This window comes from Propithecus coquereli, unplaced genomic scaffold (assembly GCF_000956105.1).
Source record: "Propithecus coquereli isolate 6110/MARCELLA unplaced genomic scaffold, Pcoq_1.0 Scaffold44, whole genome shotgun sequence".
Taxonomy (NCBI): Eukaryota; Metazoa; Chordata; class Mammalia; order Primates; family Indriidae; genus Propithecus; species Propithecus coquereli.
This window is the reverse complement of record NW_012150174.1, coordinates 12,112,921-12,137,775: the sequence shown is the minus strand read 5'-3', so window position 1 is coordinate 12,137,775 and position 24,855 is coordinate 12,112,921. Positions and strand designations below refer to the sequence as shown.

Genomic DNA, 24,855 nt, shown 5'->3' with positions numbered 1-24,855 from the left:
GCAGATGATTATCATTCCTGTAAACCAGAAGTACTCTAAGAGGACAGCCTAATGCACAAGTGGCAAATACAGAGCCACTGACCCTCGTCTCAAGGTGGTCAGCAGCTTGGGAGGTGTGAGAGATGTTAATGGAAACTGATTTTTGTAAATGCAAATGGAAGTGCCTTGTAAGCAGAAGTAGGGCTATTAAACTCCTTGTAAAGTTGAATTCTTGAAATCTGACTAAGTGTACCCCAGGTGTGACTGTACTTGACTGAGACCCTAGAATTTTATATGAGAAAGTTGGGAAGAGGTAACTGTTAGAGACTCCAGGACCTGTGCCAATAATGATTTGTTTCTAATACAAAAGACCATTGTTATAGTTTCCAGTAGGATGTTAACCTTTGATCTAGTCTTCCTCCTGATTGGTCCCTGTGATTCTGCCTGCGAATAACACCATAATTCAATTACACTCTTGACAGTTGAAATTGAACTATGTATTGCTTAATTACATCTCTCGGGATGGCCCAGAACAGCTTCCATAAATGCTAATTTTGCATAGGGCTTCATTTGTGGACTCACAGATTCAGTGGCTGCTCTGTCAAGCCACTTCTGGCATAGGACCAGAGAGCCACGTGGTCAGGACACAGAGGGCCTCTTCTTCCCCTTTGCTGTGCAAGAGGTTGCTCATGCAGTTATCTACAAGCTGTACTCATTGATGAGGAATAGTTAAAAGGAGCCTGTTTTATGAAAGTTAAAAAAGAGGTTGCCCTGTCTGCTGGGCCTTTCTGCCAACCCTGATTAGTGTCTGGGTTTGTAAAAAGACAAAACAAAACAAAAAATGATTGTGTAGGGGGAGAGAAAGTTCTGGTCACGACTGAGTTTCTTCCCCATGATCCATGAGTGATGTCAGCTGAGGTGTTAAAGGCTGCTGATGAGTCTCTGCTCTGAACAGTTCTTAATTGATCCTGTCCACTTCTCTGAGGTAGATCAGCGTATAGCATCATTAGTAACAGAGTAGCAGAACCTCAACGTTCCTGTTCCCATAGCGGATATGATTTTGTTCAGAAGGGAGTCCGAGTGAGGGTTTAGAGGTGTCTGAGGGGCTGAACTGTCAAAGACTGCCCCTTGTGTAAAGAGGTCAAAATGCCCACTGTGGCATCGCTGGTCTGCAGCCATCGTTCTGTTTTTCCCTTGCTGGTAGATCTGCCTCCTGCTCCTTGGTGCAAGGAGCGTGCCTCATTTTCTATTCTCTGAAACAGAGTTTGGATAAGACTGGAGTTATTTGTTCCTGAAATACTTGCTGTATTGATAAGTATAGGAACAGACCTGCAAAATCACATGGACTTAGTGTTTTCTTGTTGGAGGATTTTCTTTTTTTTATTAATAATAGTTGCGGACAGTCAGGTTTTAATTTCTTCTTAATTGAGTCTTGGCAAGTTATATTTTTCTAAAGATCTGTCCATTTTACTGAGGTTGTCAATTTTGTTAGCTTTAAATATGGACATTTTATATTATCTAAAATAGTTTGTTAGATTAGAATTATTCACTTCTTGAATGTTTGGTAGAATTAACTTGTAAAGGCATTTGGCCTGGTATTTTCTCTGTGGAAAAATTTTTAAGCTATGATTCAGTTTCTTTAGAGGACTATTCACATGACTTTTTGTTTGTTATTTTATTCAGTGATTTGTTTTTGTGGCTGTTTTTAGCAGTTTGATCAAAGTACCTGCTCCAATGTATGGAATTCTGGGTTTTATCTTTTTGAACACTTTATGTTTGTCATTCAGAGTCATAGTTTTCTGTATGTTTCTCATAAGTCTCTTTTGGTAACATCAAAGAACTGGATTTCTTTATTTCATGCAAATTTTTGAGTTTAAACAGGTGAGTTTAATGCATTTATAATTATAATTACTGATATACAGGTGTGTGTACTTATTTCTCCATTTTGTGTTATTTTTTCTATTTAACTTTTGTTTTTGCCTTGCCGCCTTCTGTTGCATTGATCATCAATTTGTTGTTTTTTAAATCTCTGTTAGGAAGTTAACTATCTATTTCTATTCTTTTAATGCCCATCCTTATATTTTTTTAACATACATCTTTAAAATGAAAGCTAAACGTAAATGTGTCTTTAAAGAATATTTCTGTCTTCCTCTATAATAATACTTTACTCTTAGAATGCTTTACTTCCCATCACTGCCCATTCTTCCACAGTATTTTTGTTTAGTATTCCAGTATTGTCTTAATTTATATCCCCCAAATTGTTTTTTATTGACAATATTAATTTTGTTTAACCAATAATTTTAACTTCTCCAATCATAGTTGATTCTTTCATCCCATTTTTTTTTGATTGGTGTAGTTTCTTTCTTCCTTTAAAATTCTTTCGATAATAGTCTATCAGTAATAAATTGCATTAGTCATCTGAAAAATTTTCTTAAGTGTTCTTAATCTTGAATGATAGTTTATCTTGAATAGGCTTGTAGGTTGATAGCTATTCATAGGTATTATTTTTGGGACTTATTGCCAATGAGAAGTCTGTTGACAGTCTATCTGTTTTCTATCTCTAGTTGCTTTTCAATTTCCTCTTTCTCTTTCGTGTTCTACAGTTTCACTGTGTTGTTTCTAGGGTGGATTTGTTTTGATGTATCCTGGGGACTCAGTGTATGTCTTTAAGAGGGCTCAAGTTTTTCATTCGGAAAGATTCATAGCCGTTTTCTCTTTCGCTGTTGACTTGCCTTTATCCTCTATGTTTTCTGGAATTCCTGAAGAATTGTGTTGGACCTTGTCATTCTGTCTTTCTTGTCGCTTAACTCCTCTTTCATATTTTCTACTTGTATCTCACTGTGCAGCATTCTGGGCAAATTCTTCAGGTCCATCTTCCTCTTGTCTTCTATTTAATCTGTCCACTTAATTTTTAGTTTTATTGGCTGTATTCTTTATTTTTGTTTGTATTTGGTTCTTTTCAAAATTTCCCATTTTTTCTTATTTTTCTTTCATTACGGTTTCTATTTGTTCCCTTTCCCTTTTAATTATATAAAACATATCATATATACCCAAATATATTCCTGAATAGACAAATATTTGCTAATATTAATGTATTGATTTAGTTATATGTATAAGCACTTATGTAAAATAGTATATTAATTTAACTGGCACATTTTACGAAATAATTTTATCCAAGCTTTTTACATTTATCTCTGTTTCTATCATAAGAGGTACTTTTTGAGTAATCATGGCATTCTAGAGCAGTTGTAGAGCATTTGGGTATGTTGGTAAAATGCAGATTCATATTCATAGGTTTGAGTTCTGCATGTCTAACAAGTTCTCAGGTATTGCTGACACTTATGTGGACCCCACTTTTTAAGTGGCAAGGTTTTAGAGCACATCCATCCTCACTTGTAAGTTGTTTTAAATACAGTATTTTAAAAATCCACATATGCTGTCAACAGATATTTCATCCCATGTCAAAGAACCTCATTTTCATGATAAAAGATTGTTCTTCAAAAGATTGTATTTTTGAATTGTACAACATATACTTTGTATAAATGAAGATAGACTAAGTTATACTGCAATAAGGAACAGTCCTGAAATGTCAGTAGTTTGAAACACAAAGGTTTGTTTCTCGCACACCCAAGTTCCCCCCGGATCTGCGAAGGGCTCTGGTCCTTTTCATCTTCACTCGCGAACATGGGCTTAATCAGTCTCCATTCTTGCCAGCGGCCATGGCAGGTGGGAGAGATACAGGGAATTGTGTACTGGCTCTTAGACTTTTTCCCAGAGTGACACATGTCATTTCTCGTATTTATTGGCCAAAGGTAGTCATGTGACCATGAGTGACTTCAAGGGGCAGAACTGTTAGCCTACTATGAGCTCAAGTGGAGAACCAAAATATTTCTGAATAACCCTAATGACTACCACATACCTACTAATGTGTGTTTTAAAGTGATCTTTAAAAGGCTTTCAATAAAATCCTATGGTTATTTGCCTTTTATGTGGGCTTATCCCCCAAAATAATTACTAAACCTGTATTAAATTTTAGTTTTGCGCCTTTAAATAGTCTCAGGTGACCTCTATAAGCATCAAACGCTAGCATTGATTGAGGTAATCTGCTAGCGCAGTGGTTTCAATTTAGGCTTCATTTTAGAATCACCTGGGAAACTTTTTATTACTTCAGGTCACACCTCAGACCAATTAAATTGGAATAACTGGAGGTGGGACCCAGCCATCTGTAGTTTGTATTTCCCAGGTGATTTCAATGTGCATCCAAAGTTGGAAACCTTTTTGCTAATCTATCTTCCCTAAAGAGTGCTTTGTTGTTCAAAATAAAATAATAGGATGTCCCCCAAGAGAGACTTATTGTCTCTTTTGTATTGTTCTGTTAATCCCAGGTATTAGGACACACATTTTCTTTTTTGTTGCATCTGGTTGTTCTGTTTTGATTTGTCTCCTCCTGTGTTTGTAATTTTTGTTTTTTTTAATAGGATCTAATCCTCTGCAGGGAATGTGTGTGGAGTGTAGAATTGAGCCTTCTGGGAGATTTTGCCCTTGGTAATCCAGGGCTTTCATGTTGCACCACCCTGGACCATTTTGTGTGCCTGTGTGTTGACCTCTGGTTTGGGATTTTAGTAGTAAGTGCATAGTAGAATTTGGCACTACATCTGTGGTATGCAGAGGTCTGTAGGTTTGATTTCTCACAGCGGGTGTGTGTGTATGTGTGGTTTTATGAACACATAGGGGGCTTCCTGGCACGCTGCAGGCTTCTCTGCCATTGGGTGAATTTTCTCAGACCCTCTTCATGAGGCAGGCAATAATTAGGGGTGCTGCCTTTCTATAGGGGTCTCACTTTCAGCTTACAGCTTTTACTGGGGGGCATTAAAATCCCAAGCCCCAACCGCATGTCTTTCCTATATCTGGATCTTTGCCCCTGGGCTACTCTAGAGCGAACTTAAACTTATTTCACTGTTGAGTTCGCTCTTTGTTTCTGGCACCCAAGGTTTTCATTTTCTTTCAAGCTTGGGTCCACATTAAAAAAAAAAAGGGTGTTATCTTTTTCAGCTTTTCTATTTATTCATTGTGTGTAAAGGGGACTCCTGGCAGTTGGGGCTGTCCTATTGCCAGAAGTTTCCCCCTTAAGTAGTGCGTGGTTTTATCACATGGCCTGCTCTCAGATTTTCTGAAATGATTGTTCAGTGAAAATACCACCAGGTTCCCCCACCGGGTTTCACTTATGCAATTACTGAGAGAAGAAAAGCTAATCAACAGCACAAAGAGGAAAGCTGTCTGTGTTTAAGCACTTATTTCCTGCCCAGAGAACAGTCTGAATTCTCCCATACTGTCTAGCATCCTATCCTATCAGGGACTTTCAAAGCACAAGAGAATCTGGAACATACAAACTAAATGTCACACTCAAATCTCTCACTTTCATTCAAAAAATTTAAAGTTTAAAAAAATGATTATAAAAGTAATGAAAATTAATTATTGTCAACATTTGTGTCTTTTTTTTTGAGACAGTCTCTCTCTCTCTCTCTCCCTCTCCTCACCCAGACTGGAGGGCAGTGGCATGATCATTGCTCATGGCAGCTTCAAACTCCTGGTCTCAAGCAATCCTCCTATTTCAGCTGCCTGAGAAGCTGGGACTATAGGCACACACCACCATGCCTGGCTAATTTTTAAACTTTTTTTGTAGAGGTGGGGTCTTGCTATGTTGCCCAAGCTGGTCTCAAACTCCTGGTCTCAAGTGATCTTCTCACCTCAGCCTCCCAGTGTGCTAGGATTACAGGCATGAGCCATCATACCTGGCCTGTGTAGTCTCTATATTTGTTTGTTATATATATATGTATATATTTTTTAATTCTAACTTTTTTTACTGAATAGTCTAAAACAAGTATTTCCCCATGTTACTGAATCTTTGGACAATTGTTTTATTAATATAGCTATATGAATCATATTCTTTGAATGTCCCAGAAGTTATTTAAGATTCACATATTTGGAGGCATTTTCCCCCTACTTTTTCACAATTAAGACACTGCTGAGATCAAACTTATATATTACTCTTTGGCTACATGTCTGATTATATTTCCTTAGGTTAAATTTATAGAACTGGAATTGCTAGGTCGGAAGGTAGGAATATTTTTACTGTATCTTGCCAAATTACTTTTCAGAAAGGTTGGACCGGTCTTTCTGTCTGTTAACCCCATATGAGGGTACTCTTATTAATAGCATGAGCATGCTACATTGAATATCATTGCATTTTTATCTTCAATAATTTCATAGGTGAAAAACTGAACATTATTTTTAAATATTCTATTTACTAGTGAGAAAACATTTTATTTCCATATTTTTATTTTTTACTTTTTTTTGTTGTTGTTGTTCCAGGATTGCTCATACAAAAACCTTATGCCTGTTTTGTGTGTGAGAAGTGGATTGGGACATTTTTCTTATTGATATGTATTGGGTCTCTTTTTATATGAAAGGTATGCTGATCTTTTGTTATAATCATTATAAGTAGGTTTTTCAGGCTATAATTTGTCTTTTAATTTTTTATTTTGTATTTAGTATTCCAGAAGTTAATTTCCTATAGTCATATTTATTGTTCTTATGTCTTGCTCAGTTGCTCTTGTGCCTATAAAATCTTCCTCTGACCTAATTTTGATCTATCTTCTCTTTTTTGTTTTTATAGTTTAATTTTTTACATGTAACCCTCGTCTGTCTATATTTTATCTTTGTGTATGGTATAAAATAGAGATCTTATTTTTTTCTGTAAGAGTAATTCCAGCAACATATTTTGTAGTCCATAGCCAAGTTCCCCTTGATTGTGTTTCTCAGAAGGTTCTTATTTGTATTGGTTATGATTATCCTTCATATACATTATTGTCTTCTTCCTTTTCTCACTGAGCATTTATTAGCTATTGATTTTGATAAAATTTTTATTTTACTATGTAATAAATTACCCCAAAATATAGCATCTTAAAATAATAAACATCTATTACCTCTCAGTTTCTGTGGACCAGGAATTAAGGAGTGGTTTAGCTAGGTGATTCTGGCTCAAGGTCTTTCATGAGTTACAGTTGAGATATCAGCTGGAGCTACAGTCATCTGAAGGCTTGACTGGGGCTAGAGGATCTGATTCTAGAATGGATCAATCATACGGCTAATGGTAGGAGGGCTCAGTTCCTTGATGGCTATTGACAGGTAGCCATAGTTTCTCACCATATGGACTTTTCCGTAGGGACGCTTGAGTGTCCTTATAAACATGGCAGCTGGCTTCCACCAGAGTGAATGATCCAAGAGAAAGAATAACGCAGGAGTCAGTGTTTTTTATGACCTAGCCTTGGAAGTGGCATTCCATCACTTCTGCCATATTGTAGTGGTCCCACAGAGCATCCTGAGATAATGTGGGAGGGGACTACCTGTGCAGTATGAATTATGAAGAGGCAGGGGTCACTGAGGGCCTCTTGGAGGCTGGTTACCACACTTTTTTTCTAAGAAAAGAAATTTAGAGTCGTTATTTCTCCCTTTGTATAGATACCTTCCTATTCAATATCATTTTGTCATTTAGCCCAAGGGTAGCATTTGGAAGTTTCTTATTCCCTTAGTTTTCTGTTCCATGAACCATATCTGACTCTTAGATTTAAAACCAAGTGGAGTTTTTTCATCTGAGGCTTTGCTGTCACTGTCATTACAAGTAGCTTGAGGACAAATTTTCATTCATTTACTCGTATATTGTTATCTTTTTACTTTCCTCATCTAGCATTTGTTGGCTGTTGATTTTTTTAATGCACAACTTTCAGTGGAAGGATATTGATTTTGATGAAGTGATAAAAGAAATATAAATTGCAAAGAAATAAAACTTAGAGTTATGTGTATATACATATATGCCTGTAAAAAATTGGCACAAATACACATGTGCTCCTGTACATGTACACACACTCTCTCTCTCTGAATAGCAGGGAAGAATCTCAAGCTTTAGGGGAGGGAGGGTGCCAGAGAAAGAAAGAAACTTAGCCAAGGCCACACAGTGATATATAGTTAATGAAAAGCTTCCCCCCCCCACCCAAAGCCTGACTCACTAATTTGTAAAATATAGAAAATGACACTGGACAGCTTCGTGTTTGAAGTTAGAGTGTGTCTAGAAGGGAGAGGGAGTTCTCAGCAAGATTTGGAGGCTGAAGGTCTCACTGTGCTTCTGTCCCTTTGCTTCCCTGCACTTTGGCTGTGGCTCTTCCCAGTCAACTCCAATTTGGACTGGTAGGAGCCAGAAAGTACTGAGCACACATCAGAGTGTGGGTAATTGGGCAGTTTCCTGGCTCCCGAGAGCCACTGACTTGTTTGTGGATTGCGATCCATGGTTCCCTCCATCATGCATTTTCAGAAAGCAAACTGGCAATCAAGTAGTAATTGTTTCCTTCTGTGCTTCTGTGTGGATTTCTCATTCCTGAGACTGCCTGGCAAGGAGGAAGTTGGCTCTGAGAAGAGTAAAGGGACCTGGAATTAGACATCAGGCCTGCAGTGTGGTGCATGTGGCGGCCTTACAGCTCACATTTTCCAGTAGAGTCCTGATTTCAAATATTTTATCCTAGTGGCCTTATAAATAATCCAGGTGCCCTAGAAATTCCACCATCTAAAACTTATTTTCTGAAGTGTTTCTCACTGCCGAAAAAAGCACAGAAATCCTTTGTTAGACTGTGTCACCCCAGATTTGGTTTGAAATATATCACTGTACCTATGGAAAGACTTTTTTTGTTTTCTTTGTTAAATGATGGGGTTTAGAAAGGTGAAAATGGTCCTATTTGGGGCATATCAAATTAGAAATAGATGACCCAATATCCCAGATCTCTGAGGAAATGTAAGCATTCTTTCTCTTTAGATATTAATATTTATTCAAGAATGTATGCAGGCATTCAGTCAGATTCCTCTTCAACATCTACCGGGTGGAGGCATGATACTGGGGACTCAGCTAATATGACATGAATTCTGCTTTCAGAGACTTCCCCTCCCGTAATGGGAGATGAAGTGTGGATACATATAATAATATAAGTTTTAAAGAATAGGTATGTTGGGGAGTATAGAGATCTCCCAATTGGGAAGATCCAGAAAGATTCCAGTTCACTAAACTCTCACCAAAATGAGTGTAGTAACTGTTGCCTATTGATGTGCAATAAACTAACTCAAATATAGTGGCCTGAAGCAACCACCATCATTTATTGCTTTATAATTCCATGATTTGGGCAATGTTCTGCAGGCTCAGCCCTGTCCCACGTGGTGTCAGCTGGGGTGGCTCACTGGGGCCGGAGGATCCAAATGGCTTCCTTCACACATCTGTCACCATAGCCGGGAGGGCTGGGGCAATTTGGGCTGTCCTTCCAGCAGGGTAACTGGGCTTTGTTACATGGTCATTAGGGTCGAAGAGAGGAAGAGTGGAAGCTGTCAGACCTCTTAAGGCCCAGGCCCAGAACTGGCACAGGGTCACTTCCACTGTATTCTGTTGATCAGAGCAAGTCACCAGCCCAGCTCAGAGTCAAGATCCACCCTTTGATGAGAGGAATGGGATGCACATACACTAATGGGAGGAATCTTTGGTGGCCATTCAATCTACTACATTAACTGAAAATAAATCTATTATTCTAAAAGCTGAAGAATGAGATCTCATTGTCTTAACTAGCGTGTTTTGGTCGCTGGTAAGGGCTGGCTGTATTTTCCCAATTGTCTATGTGTGTGAGCTTCACGTTGGTCTCAGTGGGCACAGTCGCTCACCTCTGACATGCCTCTTGCTACCTCACCCAACCCAGAATTAGATAAAGGGGATTTCTGCAAAGTTTATATTGAGAGTGATTCTACTGAGGCCCAGATAGCCTTCTAGGCTTCTTATTTAAAGACAGGGTCTCACAACATTGTCCAGGCTAGAGAGAAGTGGCTATTCACAAGTGCAATCATTGTGCACTACAGCCTTGAACTCTTTGGCTCAAACAATCTTCCTGCCTTGGCTTCCCGAGTAGCTGGAACTACAGGTGCACACCACCATGCCCAGTCCACTCTAGGCTACTTAGCTGTCCCTTTTACCTCTCCTTTGCTCTCCTCCACTACCCTTGCTCCTTATCAGTTCCTTCCCCTTGGCATCCACTATTCTTACCAAGGTTCCTGCCCCTCTCTCTTGTTCCAGGTACTAAAACAGGTGCGGATATTAGTGATGGTACTTGTGAGGCTGGACTGCCTTCCCCGGCCTCCTACGTGAACCCCTTCCCAGTGCTCCATCTCATCGAGGACTTGAGGCTGGCCCTGGAGATGCTGGAGCCTCCTCAGGAGAGAGCAGCCCTCCTGAGCCAGATCCCTGGCCCAACAGCTGCCTACATAAAGGAGTGGTTGGAGGAGAGCTTGGTGAGTAGGCCCACGGCCTGACTGGGGAACCACCAGGGAACATAGTTACACAGCCCATGGAATGCCACCACTAACTGGGGCTGTTGACTCATCTGTAACCTTCCAGCCTTTTCTGCTTCCCAGCTAGCTTTGACCAACCCTTGCTGGGTGGTCCGTCTTAAGTTATACACCCTGCGTTCTTGTGGTCCATGGTCACTCTCTCCTGAGGAGAGGAAACCCAGAGCCAGAGAAGGGAAGGCATCAAAGATTTCACATACCATCCCTACCCCCCAGGATGACATGTGCTACTTATGGAGTATACTCCCTGACTGGAGTCTCTACCCTCAGCTGGATCCCACTACCCCTTGTTTCTTACCACAAACTAAAGCCTGGATACCTCATTTATTTCTTTACTTCTGTCCCTACTCTTGGCCCTAGAACTACTTCCTGTCCCTGAAGTGGAATGCAGATTTGCTAACTCTTCTCCTGCTCTCTCGAGATCAGGCCCACAGACCTGACCCACTAGTCTCTAGGGGAAGCAGATGGGTAAACAAAGCTACAGCTTCCCTGTGGAGACCAGCGGGTTAACTTTAAGAGATTAGTACTATGTAGGAATGGCCCACTGGGGAGGTGATCTGGAATGTGACCATTCTAGGGCTGGAGGCAAGGACAGTGGGAAGCCAGGGGAAGTGTGTGATTACCTAAGCTGAGTTTGAGGGTGAAGAATGGGATGCAATCTTCTAAAGCTAGAGTCCTGAAGACCTGATTCAAAATTGAAAGTAGGCACAGATGTGGGAGGGCAGGAACAGGGGCATTAAATTGGGAGGGAGGGCTTGCTGTTGGAGACCAAAGAGATTGGGATACCCTTGTCCAAAGGCCAAGTCACATGTGATCAGATGGGCTGTTTCTCAGATGTCCTAGCTTACTGTCTGTTCAGGAGGCCTCTGTCAATACAGTCTCATCCCCAGTCTCATCCTCTGAACACTGAACAATTCTTCATTATATTCATTATATGTGTTATTCAGTATTTTCATTGCATAGGCTGTCTACCTGGTGTGTGTAATATACCTATACCAGTGTGGTAGGCAGAATAATGTCCCCCCAAAGATGTCTATATACTAATCATAGAACCTGTGAATATGCTGCCTTACACAGCAAAGGGCAAGACTGCAGATGACATTAAGGTTGCAAATCACCTGACCATACATTAGGGAGAGTAGTCTGGATTATCCAGGTGGGCCCAGTGTAATCACAAGGGTCCTTATAAGAGCCTTCTCCACTGTTCTCTGAATGCTTTCATTAGACAGTAGAGACTTATTTCATTTGCTCCTTGTCAGCTCTGCTCAGGATCTTACCACCCCATAACCACGAGATTCACTGAAGTGTCTTCCCAAACAAAAGCACAATCTGCCTGTAGGACAGAAAATAGCTGGTTTTTATTCCTCCCTGTACAGTTTATGATGCCTATGGATGTTCCTTAGTCATCTTATATGGTTGTCCCTCAATTTATGAGACCATTTCTCTAATTTTTGACACTTGGATTATTTTTAATCTTTCTCTAATATATGGCATTGCTGCAGTGAATATCTTTGTCCAGAAATATTTGTCTTTATCTCTAGATGTGTCCTAAAAGTAGAATTACTGAGTTCACATAGGGTTACCAGATAAAATATAGGATTCCCAGTTAAATTTGATTTCAGATAAGCAACGAATAATTTTTAATAAGTATATCCATGCAGTTTACTAAATCCGACAGCTCCAATCCAAAGATATTAATGTCTGTAAGCCTTTTGATACATTTTTCCAAATCACTTTTCAGAAAGATTTTACCGATTTATAGGGAGGCAGGGTTTGAGGTGAGTCTATCATACTGCATCCTGATCAACAGTAATCACTTAAGATTAAAAAATAGCTTCACTAATTTCTTAGGAGAGAATATTTTCCTGTCATTTTTGCATTTTGCATTTCTTTCTTTAGTAGAAAGGCTAACATTTTTTTATTAGTCTATTATTTATTCTTCTGTATGGTCTCTAAACTTTTGATTTCATACCTTATCTAGAAAAAAATTCATCCCCCATATATACATATTCACATGTGCAATATTTTTCTTATATATTTAAGTTATTAAAAATACCCCCCAAATAGAAGATTTTTAAAGAATAGATAAAAAAAAATGGTTCTAATATTTTTTTTCCCCACACACCCCAGTGATCACCTTAAGCCCCTTGAGTGGGTGTAATCCCACCCCAGTCTATTCATATTCTACGCTCTTCTTTCTATTAGGATTTTAGTGCTTTTCTTATCTATTTGACCTTTCATTAGCCTTTGCTTTATTTGTAGCATCTGTTTTCCTCACTTTGTTATTTAATGATTATGGTGCTTTTCAAGGCATAGATTTTAAAAGATTGTAATTAACTCTGTCAGTCTTTCCTGTTTTGGTTTCTTGTTTTCCTTTTGACTCTAGAAAGGCTTTTCCCAGTCTCAGATCGAGTAACTATTCACCTGTGTCCTCCTCCAGTAGGTGTATGGTTTGATTTTTATCTTATAGTTAACTCTAATTCACCAATGATATTTTTTAGTGTGTGGTATAAAAAACGGATTTAACTTTTAAGATAGTTTTTGGAAATTTATTAAAAATATTTTTGATCCAAAGGCAGTTGACATGGTTGTTGGTTTTAGTAAAATGTATTGCAGAAAACAGCTTGCACTCAGATTTGCAGATCTGTTTGAGGGTTATTTACAATGGTTTGGGGAATGCCTGCCTTTGGAAGGAAGATTTCCCTAAAAGTTATTGCGTTCATAAATCTTTTAGAGTAATTATGGCCATCAGCAACCTATGAATAGTGTACTTTTAGGGGGTCAGAAGTTCATATAAACATTCCAAGATATGAGGGCTGGATGTTAAGGTTTTGATTCTGGACAGAGAGAGCTTATCTGCATTTTAGGTCTTGCAGACCCAAGGTCGTTTTACAGTCTTTCTATACACACATTCCACACTAGGTCTTAATCTGTATGGAAATAGAATTCAGAACAGTGAACAAACTCCCCAAGTGTTTTAGATTGGTACTTTTAGTTAGAACTTGCTACTCAACTTTTAGTTGATGGCCCAGCAGCTTTGGTATCCCCTGGTAGCTTGTGAAAAATGCAGAATATGGGCCCCCACCTCACAACTACTGAACCATCTCTAGGTGACTCATATGCACATTAAAGTTTAAGAAACATTGCTTTAAACCATAGAGACTCACTTGAATTATTTTTAAGAAATCACATGTGGATTAAGATTAGAATTGGAACTAGTGAGGCAGTTCGAAGGGTTAGGCAGGACGGACCAGTGCTTTCTCCCTCATGATGTCTGCACATCCCTTGCAGGTTTGTTCCATTCTCCTCTGCAGGCACACTGGCTTTGGCATATACCTCAGAGTTACTGCTTTGTCATAACACTGGCCTGACATGGTCCAGTTCTGCCTCATGACATCTCTATCAGTTGGAATACTTTCTCCAGGAAAGTGGTGTAAACAGTAAGGAGGTTTATATACCACTAACAAGATGTCCAGAGGACGGGCGGTCCCAGGGATAAATCAGTGGCTCTGGGTGACCTCAAGGGCTCTGGCTCTTGTCTTCTTTCTGTCCTACCATCCTCAAGGGGTTGGGTTTTCCTCAGGCACCTCCCCTAATGGTTGCAAGATGGCGACTGGAGCTCTAGGCAGTGTCCACATACAGACACAATTGTACAACTGTGTCCAGAGTTAGGGAACAGTTTTAGCATGTCTTTATTTTTTAATCAGGTGAGAAAATCTTTGTCTGAAATCCTCTAGCAGACTTTCCATTTTGTCTCAATGGAAAGGATTTGTTCACATGTACATACCCTAGCTGCAGTCGAGGCTGGGAAAGCAAGTATTGTCGCTTCCATTCGCCACAGTAGGAGGTGGCCTCTGTCAGAAAGGGAAGGTGATGAAGTTGGTGGGGGGTAGGGAAGAAGGATCCTGATCCTCAGGATGGCAGTTCAGAATGACTGCCACAAACATCCACGAGGTTTGAGTTTATTCTTCTCACCGACTGACAATTTTTTTTCCGTATTTTCTCCCTGTTTGTTTGTTTTTTTTAACTCGAATTCCTAAAGGAAAGGTTCTGATTGGCTAGCTTGTAATTTTTGAGCTAAGTCCTCCAGGCCCATGAAGAAATGTTAAGTGTAAAAGAAATAGGAATTGAAGACTTTTAATTTAAGCACTGCTATGCATTAGCTGCCCTTGGATCAGGTGTCCACCCAAGGACCAGTCAGCTGTGGCCAGAGGGGAAGGACTGACTGCGGGAGGAAATGCAGACCTGTGCAGGTGCTGTTCGTCAGGGACTATGGATCCCCCGGCACTGTAGCATCTGTAGTCCACAAGAAAAGTGGGCTGCAGAAGAGGCAGTGGAGGATATAGAGGAGTGGTTGATGTTAGAATAGGACAAGTAGCAGAGTAGTCCTGGGCCCTCCCTCATGTCTTAAATGGCGAGGGAGCTCCTGGTGCTAGAGCATCGCAGAAGGCAGCTGGGTTTCTTTAGAGTGGGGCTAGTCCCCCCTCTGCTGGGTCCTGGCAGGGCTGAGACACAGCTGGACCAGCATGGTCAGGAGCAGTAGGAGGGCTGTTGGCCAGGATTCTCTGCCCAGAGATGGGGATAAACCAGCCAGACTCATCCTAAAGACCTAGTGGCGCAGACCTGCTTCGTATCAGTGGTGCTGGGTTGTGAGTGAGTTTCTGGGGCTCTGGGTCCTGAACCGGTGTCCTGCCCCTTGGCAGTATGTACAAGGAGAAGTGGACTCCAGGGCCCAAAGGGCATGCATGAGGCTTTCTGAGCTGGGGATACCCCCTGGGGACTCAGTGAGACAAGGAACAAAGGGTCCAGATTCCCTTTGTCTAGAGGCAATATCTGCACCTGAATTCCCAGCCTAGCCCATGTACTCTGGGCGTGCCTTTTTTTGGAGACAGAATCTTGCTCCACTGTCCCAGGTAGAGTACAGTGGCATCATCATAGCTCACTGCAACCTCAAACTCCTGGGCTCAAGTGATCCTCCTTCCTCAGCCTCCGGAATACCTGGGACTATAGGTGTGCACCACTACACCCGGCTAGTTTTTCTATTTTTAGTAGACACAGGGTCTTGATCTTGCTCAGGCTGGTCTCAAACTCCTGAGCTCAAGAAATCCTCCTGCCTTGGGGCCCAGAGTGCTAGGATTACAGGGTGAGCCATGTGGCCAGCTTGGACGTGTCTTTGGAATGGGGGTACATGGAATAGGCGTGGCCACCCAGCAGGAGCCCAGACTTTCCTTTGCAAGGTTGCAGGTGTCCTGGTCAGTGTACGTGGGCAGGTGGAGGCAAACTGAACCAGGGTGGGGCAGTATGGGAGGGAGGATGGAGTTAGAATGCCAGGGCTCTACCCTGGAGCTGCCACTCACTTGTATGTAGCTTTGGATAAACCTCTTCTTTGTCGGGACTCAGTTTCCCAACTGGAAATGACAGCTGAGTTTGACAGCGTCTGCACATCTGGCCAAGCATGCAATCCTGCAGTTTGTCCTAAAAGCTATATTGAGTGGCCTCTTTGTAAGCACCAGCCTTTGCCTCTCTCAGTTTAGGCCTCTTGGTTTCCAAAGTGGAGACAGGATACGAACATCTCTATGTGCGGCTGCCCCTATATCAGAGCTCAACTGAGGCCACCACCCCAAGAGCAGTGAAGAGGCAAACCTGTTGACCTATTGAACAGCCAGAGGAGTCGTCTTCCTGAACAGGCAGCCTCTGCTGGGCCCAGGCGAGCTGGGGAGCGAGGCCCCATCCAGGGTGTGTGCTCACCTCTGAGAGCCCACCAGTCAGTTCAGGTGCCCTCAGTTACCTTTTTAACTAGTCTTTTGAGAAACAAAGAGAACCCAGACCCAGGCAGGGGGCACAGCCACCCCCCTCATCAGCTCCAAAGTACCTTGTCACAGATGGTGGCTTCTTCAGCTCCCAGCTCCTCAAACAAAGCCCATGCGTTCCTGCCAGATTCCACTTGCAATCTTTCCTTCTGGCCAAGTGGCAAATCTGTTTACCATATTGAAAAGCCAGAGGAGTTGCGAAAAAAGTGGGGAGAAAAGCTGTTTTATGAATTATAAAATGCGAATTTGAGTTTCTCTTGCCATGTGATTCATTTCTATAATATATCTCCCTTCTCCACCCAGGACAGGGAACAAAAGGTCTTGGATATATGCATGTTGAACATTTTAATTCTGAAAAGTTACAAATAGGAGTTTTGTAGGAAAACCTTTTCTTCTGGATCTGAAAAGAGAAAAGGGAAAATTGGCTTATGAAAAAAAAACAAAACAAAAAAAGCAGAGCCTGTGTGAGCCGGTTTACAGCGCGCGTTTGTTGCCTTCCCCTGCAATAGGTGTGAACTTGGGTGCTGAGAAGCGAGTAGGTGTCAGGGCTTTCTTGCCTGGGCTCAGCTCCCAAGGGACTCTTGTCCTGGGCGGGGATAGGGGTGGCACTGGCAGTGGGTCTTTGTCCCTCTGCAGTGCTGGAAGAAGCCACTAGGTGGGAGTCGGGGACAAATTCTGGGAAGTCTAAGTCCCAAGGAATAAGGTACACTGTGGGCTTTCTATGAGAAAATAGCTTTTTTTTTTTTCTTTTTTAGATTAGAAAGATGATGTGAGCACTTCTCATTAGTGAAGCTGCTAGACAGTGCACCTGGGTCAGCTGGCAAAGAGCTCTCTCCCATTTTCCTTGGAAACCAGTGGACAAAGGGCAGGCAGGGGAGGGCTCTACTCCTTGGGGTTGGGTAGAAGAGACAGGGAGGGCTCTAACCCACTTGGGCACACAGACTTGACCTTCCATTGTGGATGGTGAGAAAACCTCTCCAAACTCCTTGACCACAGTGCCTCTCGCTGGGGTGCTGGTGGGATGGCCCTCTCCATCTCAGGAGGCATTTCCTGACCTACAGGGTCTGCCAGGCCCTGCCCCCAAGAAGCTTCCTGTCCTTTGGTGGATTTTGAATGCCCTCTTCCTGGCACTGCAACCCAGATTGGAGGCTTTCAGACCTGCAAATTTAGCAGTTTTAGTTTTCCTATAGTTTGATTTTTTCCCCCCCTGAAAAGTAAATTTACCCTACTAAATTCTAGTGATCTGGTTCCTTTCAGACCTGACCTAAAGAGACTATTTCAGCCCCTAAGAACCAATGTTTATAAATGACCAAGAATGTGCAAACACTAGTGAAAGAGCAAATAAATCCTTCCCCACTAAATTTCCTGCTTGAGGCCCAGGGGACATGGTGGGTGATGTTGCCAGGTTAGCATAACTTGAGGTCTGAGCATGTAGACGCCCACTTACCCTCCGCCTGCGAAGACCTGCCAGACCACACCCCCGAGAGCCCCTGTCCTTTCAGACACTGTCTAATGGGCACGCTCCGGGGAATTCACGTTCCGAGGCCAACTTGTTCAGTCCCTTGTGCTTCAAGGAACTTCTGAAAATGGTTTTCTAATCTCTTGCTACTCCAAGTGTGGTCCTGGGACCAGGAATATGAGCATCACCTGGGGGCTCGTTGGCACTGCTGTGGCCTGCATCTGGCCCACTGCCTAGCTCTTATGCCCCATCAGCTAAGAATGATTTGTTACAGTTTTCAGTGATTGAGGGAAAAAAATCACAAGACTATTTTATGATGTGAAATGATATAAAATTCAAATTTTGGTGTCCATAAATGAAGTTCTACTGGAACACAGCCATGCATTGGTTTAGGTGTTGGCTGTGGCCCTTTTCACATTACTAACAGCAGAGTCGAGTATGACAGGGACTGCATGGCCCACCAAGCCTAAAATATTTACCATTTGGACCCTCACAGGAAAAGTCTGCTGACCCTTGTCCTGATCCACTTTGGTGGTGGGTTCTCTGTGCTTGCGCGCTATGGGGACTTGGGCTGCAGTGGCCAAGAGGGTGCTTTGTGATCAGGAACTTCTTCTCCTGGGGTCTTCCTTCTCCCCCTGCCCTTCTCATTGGTGGCAGGTCCACTGTGCAACACCTCTGTTGAAGGACATGGCTTGTTTCTGACTTTCAAGGTGGTGTCCTGGCAGCTGCCACCCATGGCCCAGAGGCCAAGGCTCAGGGCTGAGCAGAGACCAGGATGTAGGTGATAGGTCAGCAAAACAGCACATGACCCACAAGACTCCTGCCAGTCCAGTTCTGCCCAGTGATAAGATGCTGCTGACTCCTGGAAGGCAGCAGGAGTCAGGGAACTCTCTGTCCCCCTTCAGCCATTCCCACAAGTACCTGGAATTCCAGCCAGGTAGGTGACAATCCCGGGGTTCTCTTATAGATACCCCAGGTTGGGGTCAGGGACAAGCTACAGTGAGGTCTCCCATCCAAACCAGACCACTCTTGCCTCTTAGGCATGTTTCTACACCAGAACGCCCCTTATTTGTGTATATTTGTGGTTCCTGAGGCCTTCTGTCTTCAGAGATGGGTCCCTGAGACTCTGCCTCACAGGAACAGTGTGATGGAAGCAGGAAGCCCCGGCTCCCACCCCCAATAATAAGGGCAGCCTAAGCCTTTGGGAGCAACTGCTTAGACCAGATGACACCCAGGCTTCTAAGCTTTTGGGAGTCATGGGCCATTTCGATCACATGAGGAAACTGTTTTAGAGAAATAGAGATTTATGCATACAAATAGCACTTTGTATATATTTTATGAACATATTTGGGGGGCTTATCTGACTCCTTGAAGCCCGTCTGTGGACCACTATGAGGCCGTCTGGCCAGGGCAGCCTGGTGTGGTGCAGCCATGGGTTTGCTTCCAGGCTGGTGAGGCAGCCGGCACTGGGCCCGCCCCTGGGGGACTAGGAGTGAGGGGAGGCGCCTTAGCTTCCGAACTCCTGGAATCTTACACATCCCCACTCCTTTCCCTCCTGCCAGCCGCACATAGATGCCTTGCTCCTAGATCTTTTTGGAGTATTAATTTGTGGATTTTTGAGTTGGATTACAGCATAAGTAAGATGTATTTTGGTGGTTTTTTTTTTTTTTTTTTTTTAAAAAGCTGAGGTAAGAATTGCTACTTGAAGATGCCATGAAAATATGTCAAGAATTTAGCTGCAGCTTGTCCAGATTCCTCCCTCCCTCTTCTCCTGTCCCTTTCTCTCTGCCCTCTCCCCAACCCCCACACACCCCTCTCTCTTCATCACAAGTGAGTTGAGCTAATAGATGAAGTTGGCCCTGTCTTTTCCTCTTTAACCCAGGGAGACAGTCCTTTAAGTCTCTCTTTTCTCCGAGTAGAATTTTAGTCGTCTTTTGCTGGTCTTACCATGTGAGCCTCATTTTTTCATCCAAAGAATGTTTAAGTTCCTGCTGTGTACCAAGAATTGTGCTAGACATGTAAGTTGGAGAAGTGAGCCAGAAATCAGACACACTCCCTATGGTCCGGTGCAGAAGACAGATGTGTGGACAGTCAGCCGCGGTTCAGCACGACGGGGCAACTGGTGGAACAGAGGGGGTGGGTGCTCAGCAGGGGTGGAGGAGGGGTGTCTGGGCCATGCTTCACGGCAACTGGGAGTCAGGAAGGAGGATGAGAAGCAGCCGTGGTGGCCACCCCGTCCCCTTTTTCCTCCTCTCGTGCCAGAGCATAAAGAAGGGCATGAGCTCCTCCAAAGAGAGAGTGGGGGTTTCTCCCATTCTGCAGGCTCTGGGACTCTGCCTGCCCCTCCCTGCCAGCCCCCAAATCAGCTCCCTGGCCTCTTCTCCCCTGAGGCCCAGATACACCTTTATTGCATACCATGTGGTAATTCTTTATTTACCCAGGGCAGGAAGTCGGTTTCATTTGCCTTAGATGCTGGGCAAATGTGTATTGACTAAATGAATTTCTTCATTTGACTTTCCCAGGCTTTTAGACAGAGAAGAAAACAACCTACCTACCCCTGCAACCTTAGAGATGTTCTTCATTGCCACATCCTGTGGCAGTCTGGGTGGGTCCCAGGCCGTGCTCTGGAGCTGGGCCAGAGGTGAGGAGGAAGGGGCTAGAGCTCAGAGCATGGGCTCTGCTTTTGCCTTCTGGCCTCTATATGGGTGTGTCTCTAGGAATTTACTCCTCCCCTCATGCCAGCTGCTGGCCAGAGCCCTCCTCCCTGCCCCTCCGTGATCTCTATGGGCTGGGCCAGCCTGCTGGATGGTGCTGCAGGCATTGTTTCCGCCCTGTGTTTCGGGCCCTGCTTCTGGCTGTGGTGACTGTGGATGCTGTGCCCTGCTGAGGGGCACGCTGACACCCAGGGAGTTCCAGGAAATCCCCAAGGGGACCCCCGAGGGCACCAGGAAGGCCCAGCCATTGAAAGATGGGCGTCTGCAAGTCCCTTACCACAGCAGAGCTCAGGGCCTTTGCATGTAACCACAGCTCCTGCCGCACCCACATCAAAGGTCACTTTCATGATCAGTCATAGCCAAAGGCCGCACATTAGGGGCTGGGTGAGTGAGAAAAGCTGCTTTTAAAAGGGGAGTAAGAGGAGGAGATGGGGGTGGCATCTGGGGAGTGCTGGAGGGGCCACCCTGGAAAGCCAGCATGTGACCCTCCCTGTCAGTAGGAGAGTGGACACAGCTCCCAGTCTGGCCAGCTCTTCAAGGCTCCTGCCTACCCAGGGCTGCTCCCTAAGTTTCATGGAAATGCACACGAAGGGCCTCACCCTTTCCACCTCCTTGGTTTGTAGAGCAGGTAGTCCAGAGCCCAGAGCCGGGGCAGGCAGCCAGGGAGGCAGGCCTGGGACCTGACAGAGGCAGCACCCTGCCCTGGCCGCCTGTACAGAACCTGGCCCCAGGGGCCCGGGGTGGGGACTCACGGCAGCCCAGGGCCAGACTCCCCTGAGGCTGCAGCAGTTGGTCTCTGGCCGATAGCGCCACCCGCGCCAAGGACAGCAAACACCCTGCATGGAGCCCAGCACATAGCAAGGCCCAGGACTCAGACTGGAGCTGGTTCTGAATCTGTTCTTTTTTGGAAACAACAAGCTTTCCTCAGGGCGCAGCCTGTCGCTCCTCTGGAAAAGGGGTAGGCGTGGGCTTGGGGCGGGGGTCAGGCTGTGTGTGGGAACCAGCAAGCTCCTCCAAGAGCAGCACTTATTTTTAGTCTTCTCCCCAGTCCCAAATAAACTGAGAGCAGCTGGGAGCCCTGGGTAAATGCAGAGTGAAGCAGAGACAGGAAATCGGGGCTCTCGGTAATGAGTTCCAGCCACACCAGAAGGGGGAAGCCAGACAAGGAATTTTCTTCAGGACTGTTTCCCTCTGGCAGGCTCTGGTATTATCCCTGAGAAGAACGTTCCCGTGTGTGCGCGTGTGTGTTGTGTTTACAACTCCCGTCCAAGTCTCTTTTCCACCTACCTTTCTGCTAGGTTTGAGCGCTCCGCAGGGCTCTGCACCCCAGTCCCGGCGTGTGTGTGGTTGCGTGTCTGTGGGGGCGGTGGGGGAGGACCCTGGCGCGGCACAGTCTGGTCTGAGTCCTTGTGTATCTGAAACTGTCTAGGGAAAGGCTGAAGGACGAGGACGCAGGCCAGGGAAGTGGGGAAACTTGAACACAGCCTGGCGTTCCCGAGGGGGGAGGGGGCAGAGGCAAGGAAGAGGAGAGAACTTGGTCTCCAGCCAGAAAAAGGGCTTTTTCGACCGAGGAATCTAACTGCTGACATGGGTGCCCAGCATGGATGGGGACATTGATGTTTACAAGCATTTCTCGTGGCTGAAGAGGGTAAGTGGCTGGCTGCTTTGTCTGGGTCTCCATGGAGATGAGTGGAGGGGAGACACTTTGGGGTGTTTGCCGGGGAGTGTGTTAGGGGGAGGTATTGTCCGGCAAAGCCCTGTTGTGGCCAAGTTCTACATGAGAATCTAATTATAGACACCAGGGGAGAAAACAGTCAGCTGTCTTTGTTTCTCTGCTGACATTCTGGTGAATGAGCCTCTGTACAGAAAGACAAGAATGGAGTGAGGAAAGTTGGTTATTTTAACTCTGGCACTTAAACAGAGGGCTGCAAACACCGTGACCAAAAAAAATGTGTCCATCAGTATGAGGACACAGAGAGGAAGCTTGCTGCCTTTATAAACTCACTGAATTCGGAAGTTCTTTAACTCATTCTCAGCTCTAACGTTAGCCGGTGTGAAGGGTACATCTGCTGCCAGCCAAATGAGCTTCTGCGTTTCCTGAGGATGGCTCTCGGAGTTCTTTGAATGCTCTGAGGCTGAGTGTTTGGGTTGCAAGTTGTTCGTGCCATTTCTGTAGGGGACGAGTGTGAGCAAGGGATGAATGAATGTTGGGGGCTGGAGTGGCGTGGTACTCGTATACTCGTAGAACTCCGGCTGTCTCCTCTTTTGTGGCTGCTTTTAAATTGACTAAGATAGGTATGCATTGATTTTCACACTGAGGGATTTTATGCTGAGTGTTTCTTAGAGACAGGAAGGACAAGAGCAGCTGACAGATAAGAGATTTGACATTGTAACTGCAGAAGTACAGCAGGGCCAGGAAGTGTCCAGCTCGGAAGGAGCATGCAGGTCCCAGGACCTCAACTCCCAAACACTGGCTGGCAGGCCTTTGTGTGTGCCCTCTGTAGCGCTCATTCAGCAACTATTTGCTGAGTTTTGGGTGCAGGGTGGACAGTGTACAGTGAGCAAAATAGAACCAGCCTCTTGTGGACCTTCCACCTAATGCTTGAGATGGAGGTTAAACAGTGCCCGGAAATAAACCTCAGATTGCAAACTGCTAAGTGCAGTGAGGAGGAACAACAGAAGGCACGGGACGGCTATTATGATTGAGGAGGAGGGGTCAGGGAGCCCTCTGCGAGGAATTACACTTTACTGAAACCCGAAAGTGCAGTAGGAGTGAGTCAGGTGAAAAACAGGGTAAATAACATTCCAGGCAAAGGGGTGGTATGTGCAAAGGTTGGAAAGCAAGAGGGAGTCTAGGGAAGTGGCGAGACGGAGAAAGCGGTGCGGCCAAGCCCTGTGGTGGTGGGCAGGGTAGGCAGGTGCCAGATCACGCAGGACAGCAAAGGCCGCGGAGGAGGGTTGTGGGTGATGTGGCCTGTATGCTGGGGGACTTGCAGCAGGGGAGTGGCACAGGACATACTGGGGGTCCAATTTGTATTTTAAGAAAATAACTCTAGCTGTGATGTGGTCTATGGTATGCAGTGTTGGGAAAAGTGAGGCAGCTGAACACAATTATAGGGCAGGAGGGCTTGGAGGGATCAGCCAGTACAAGCCCCTCATTTAGCAAAGCCCAAGAGAGGCTAAGAGCCTCCTGGTTATTAGTGTCATAGCTATTTGTGGTGCAGCCTGGTCGTGAACCCTGTTCTCTATCTCCCAGTCCAGTCCTCTTTCCTCATCTCCTCTGCCAAATATGTAGAAAATTACTGGTTTAGGAACCAGCAGAAATCCTGTCTGTGCTCAGGCCCTGGGGCATCACAGCCACCAGAGAAACCTACTGAGATGACCAGACATTTAGGCGAAGGTTTAAATCATCTTAGGTAAAAAGTCTCAGTGGGGAGATGCTGCAGGGAAACAGGTAAGAAGTGCAGTTCCCATCACTTAGTCTTTATTTCTCCACATCCAAAATGAGGCTCTTAACTAAGAGATCCTTCCAGCCAACATGTGCTCGGAATTATTGGAGCCATGTCCCAGTCCCTGGGTCTGATGTTGTAACTCTGCACCTTGTGCAAGAGAAGCTCCGTGTGGGGAGGAACTAACTCTGCACACGATGCAATGTAAGGAGGCCCTTTCTGTCCTGAGACCCAGGGGTGTGAACTCTGGCCACTGGGGATAGTTAGAAGTTTGTCGAGGGAAGCTCTAAGCAAGGAAACTTCGAAATCTCCCAGGATGACTCATAGCTAAACAGGTAGTTTTCTTCTACTTTTTAAAGAACATTAAAAAAAAAAAAAAGCAAAACATCAAGTGCTGGACATGTTATAGGTAATGTGATCAGAGTATTTTCTCTAATCTTTACCCTAAACAGTGCTGCCAGAGTGTTCTAATCTCCTTGGGAAAAAATCTCTTTCATCCTATGATCCTGATCATGAGTCCTAGTCTTTTATATCTACCTGATGAGCTCCTGAGCATACTCCCTCCCTTTTCAGAGCTTTTTCCTCAGATGTGCTCCTTCTATTCCCGTCCACTTCACGTGACTCCATCAAGCCTCCCACTGCCCCACCTCCACCCCAAGAATCCTTTGCTGACCCCAGCCCGGGTCTCCGGCACTTCTCATCTGCACGGCTCACCCACCCCTTCTCACATGCTAAGCTGAGGTAGCTTTGGAGAGCAGGTTTCTCTAAACCCATGTTTTTGAAGGTGGAAACACTGTCTCCTTCATTCTCCCATACAAAGGGGTGGAGGGGGTGGATTCTAGAAGATGAGGTGTGACCTGGTGTCCTTTGCACCAGTCCAAGAGGGTAAGGCCTCAGGGTGAAGGGGAGACACCTGTGTTCAGGGAGGCACAGAGCTGGGTGAGAAACACTTGCTCAGAAGAGAAACGTTGCTCTGGGGCCTTTGATGGATGGGATAGTGTGTACTGTTATAGTTA

The 24,855-nt window shown here is 44.5% G+C and overlaps 1 protein-coding gene across 3 annotated transcripts in view; it reads left to right on the top strand.

Annotated features, from left to right (window-relative positions):
* PPFIBP2 (PTPRF interacting protein, binding protein 2 (liprin beta 2)) overlaps positions 1–24,855 on the top strand; it is a 109,670-nt gene that overhangs the window by 5,042 nt on the left and 79,773 nt on the right. For 2 of the 3 annotated variants that reach the window (XM_012654399.1, XM_012654400.1), the window contains exon 2: positions 10,136–10,350. In XM_012654399.1, the coding sequence (XP_012509853.1) occupies positions 10,136–10,350 (215 nt within the window). Of the gene's footprint in view, positions 1–10,135; positions 10,351–21,946; positions 22,039–24,855 lie in introns of those variants that run through there. The other variant, XM_012654401.1, reaches the window with a different exon arrangement.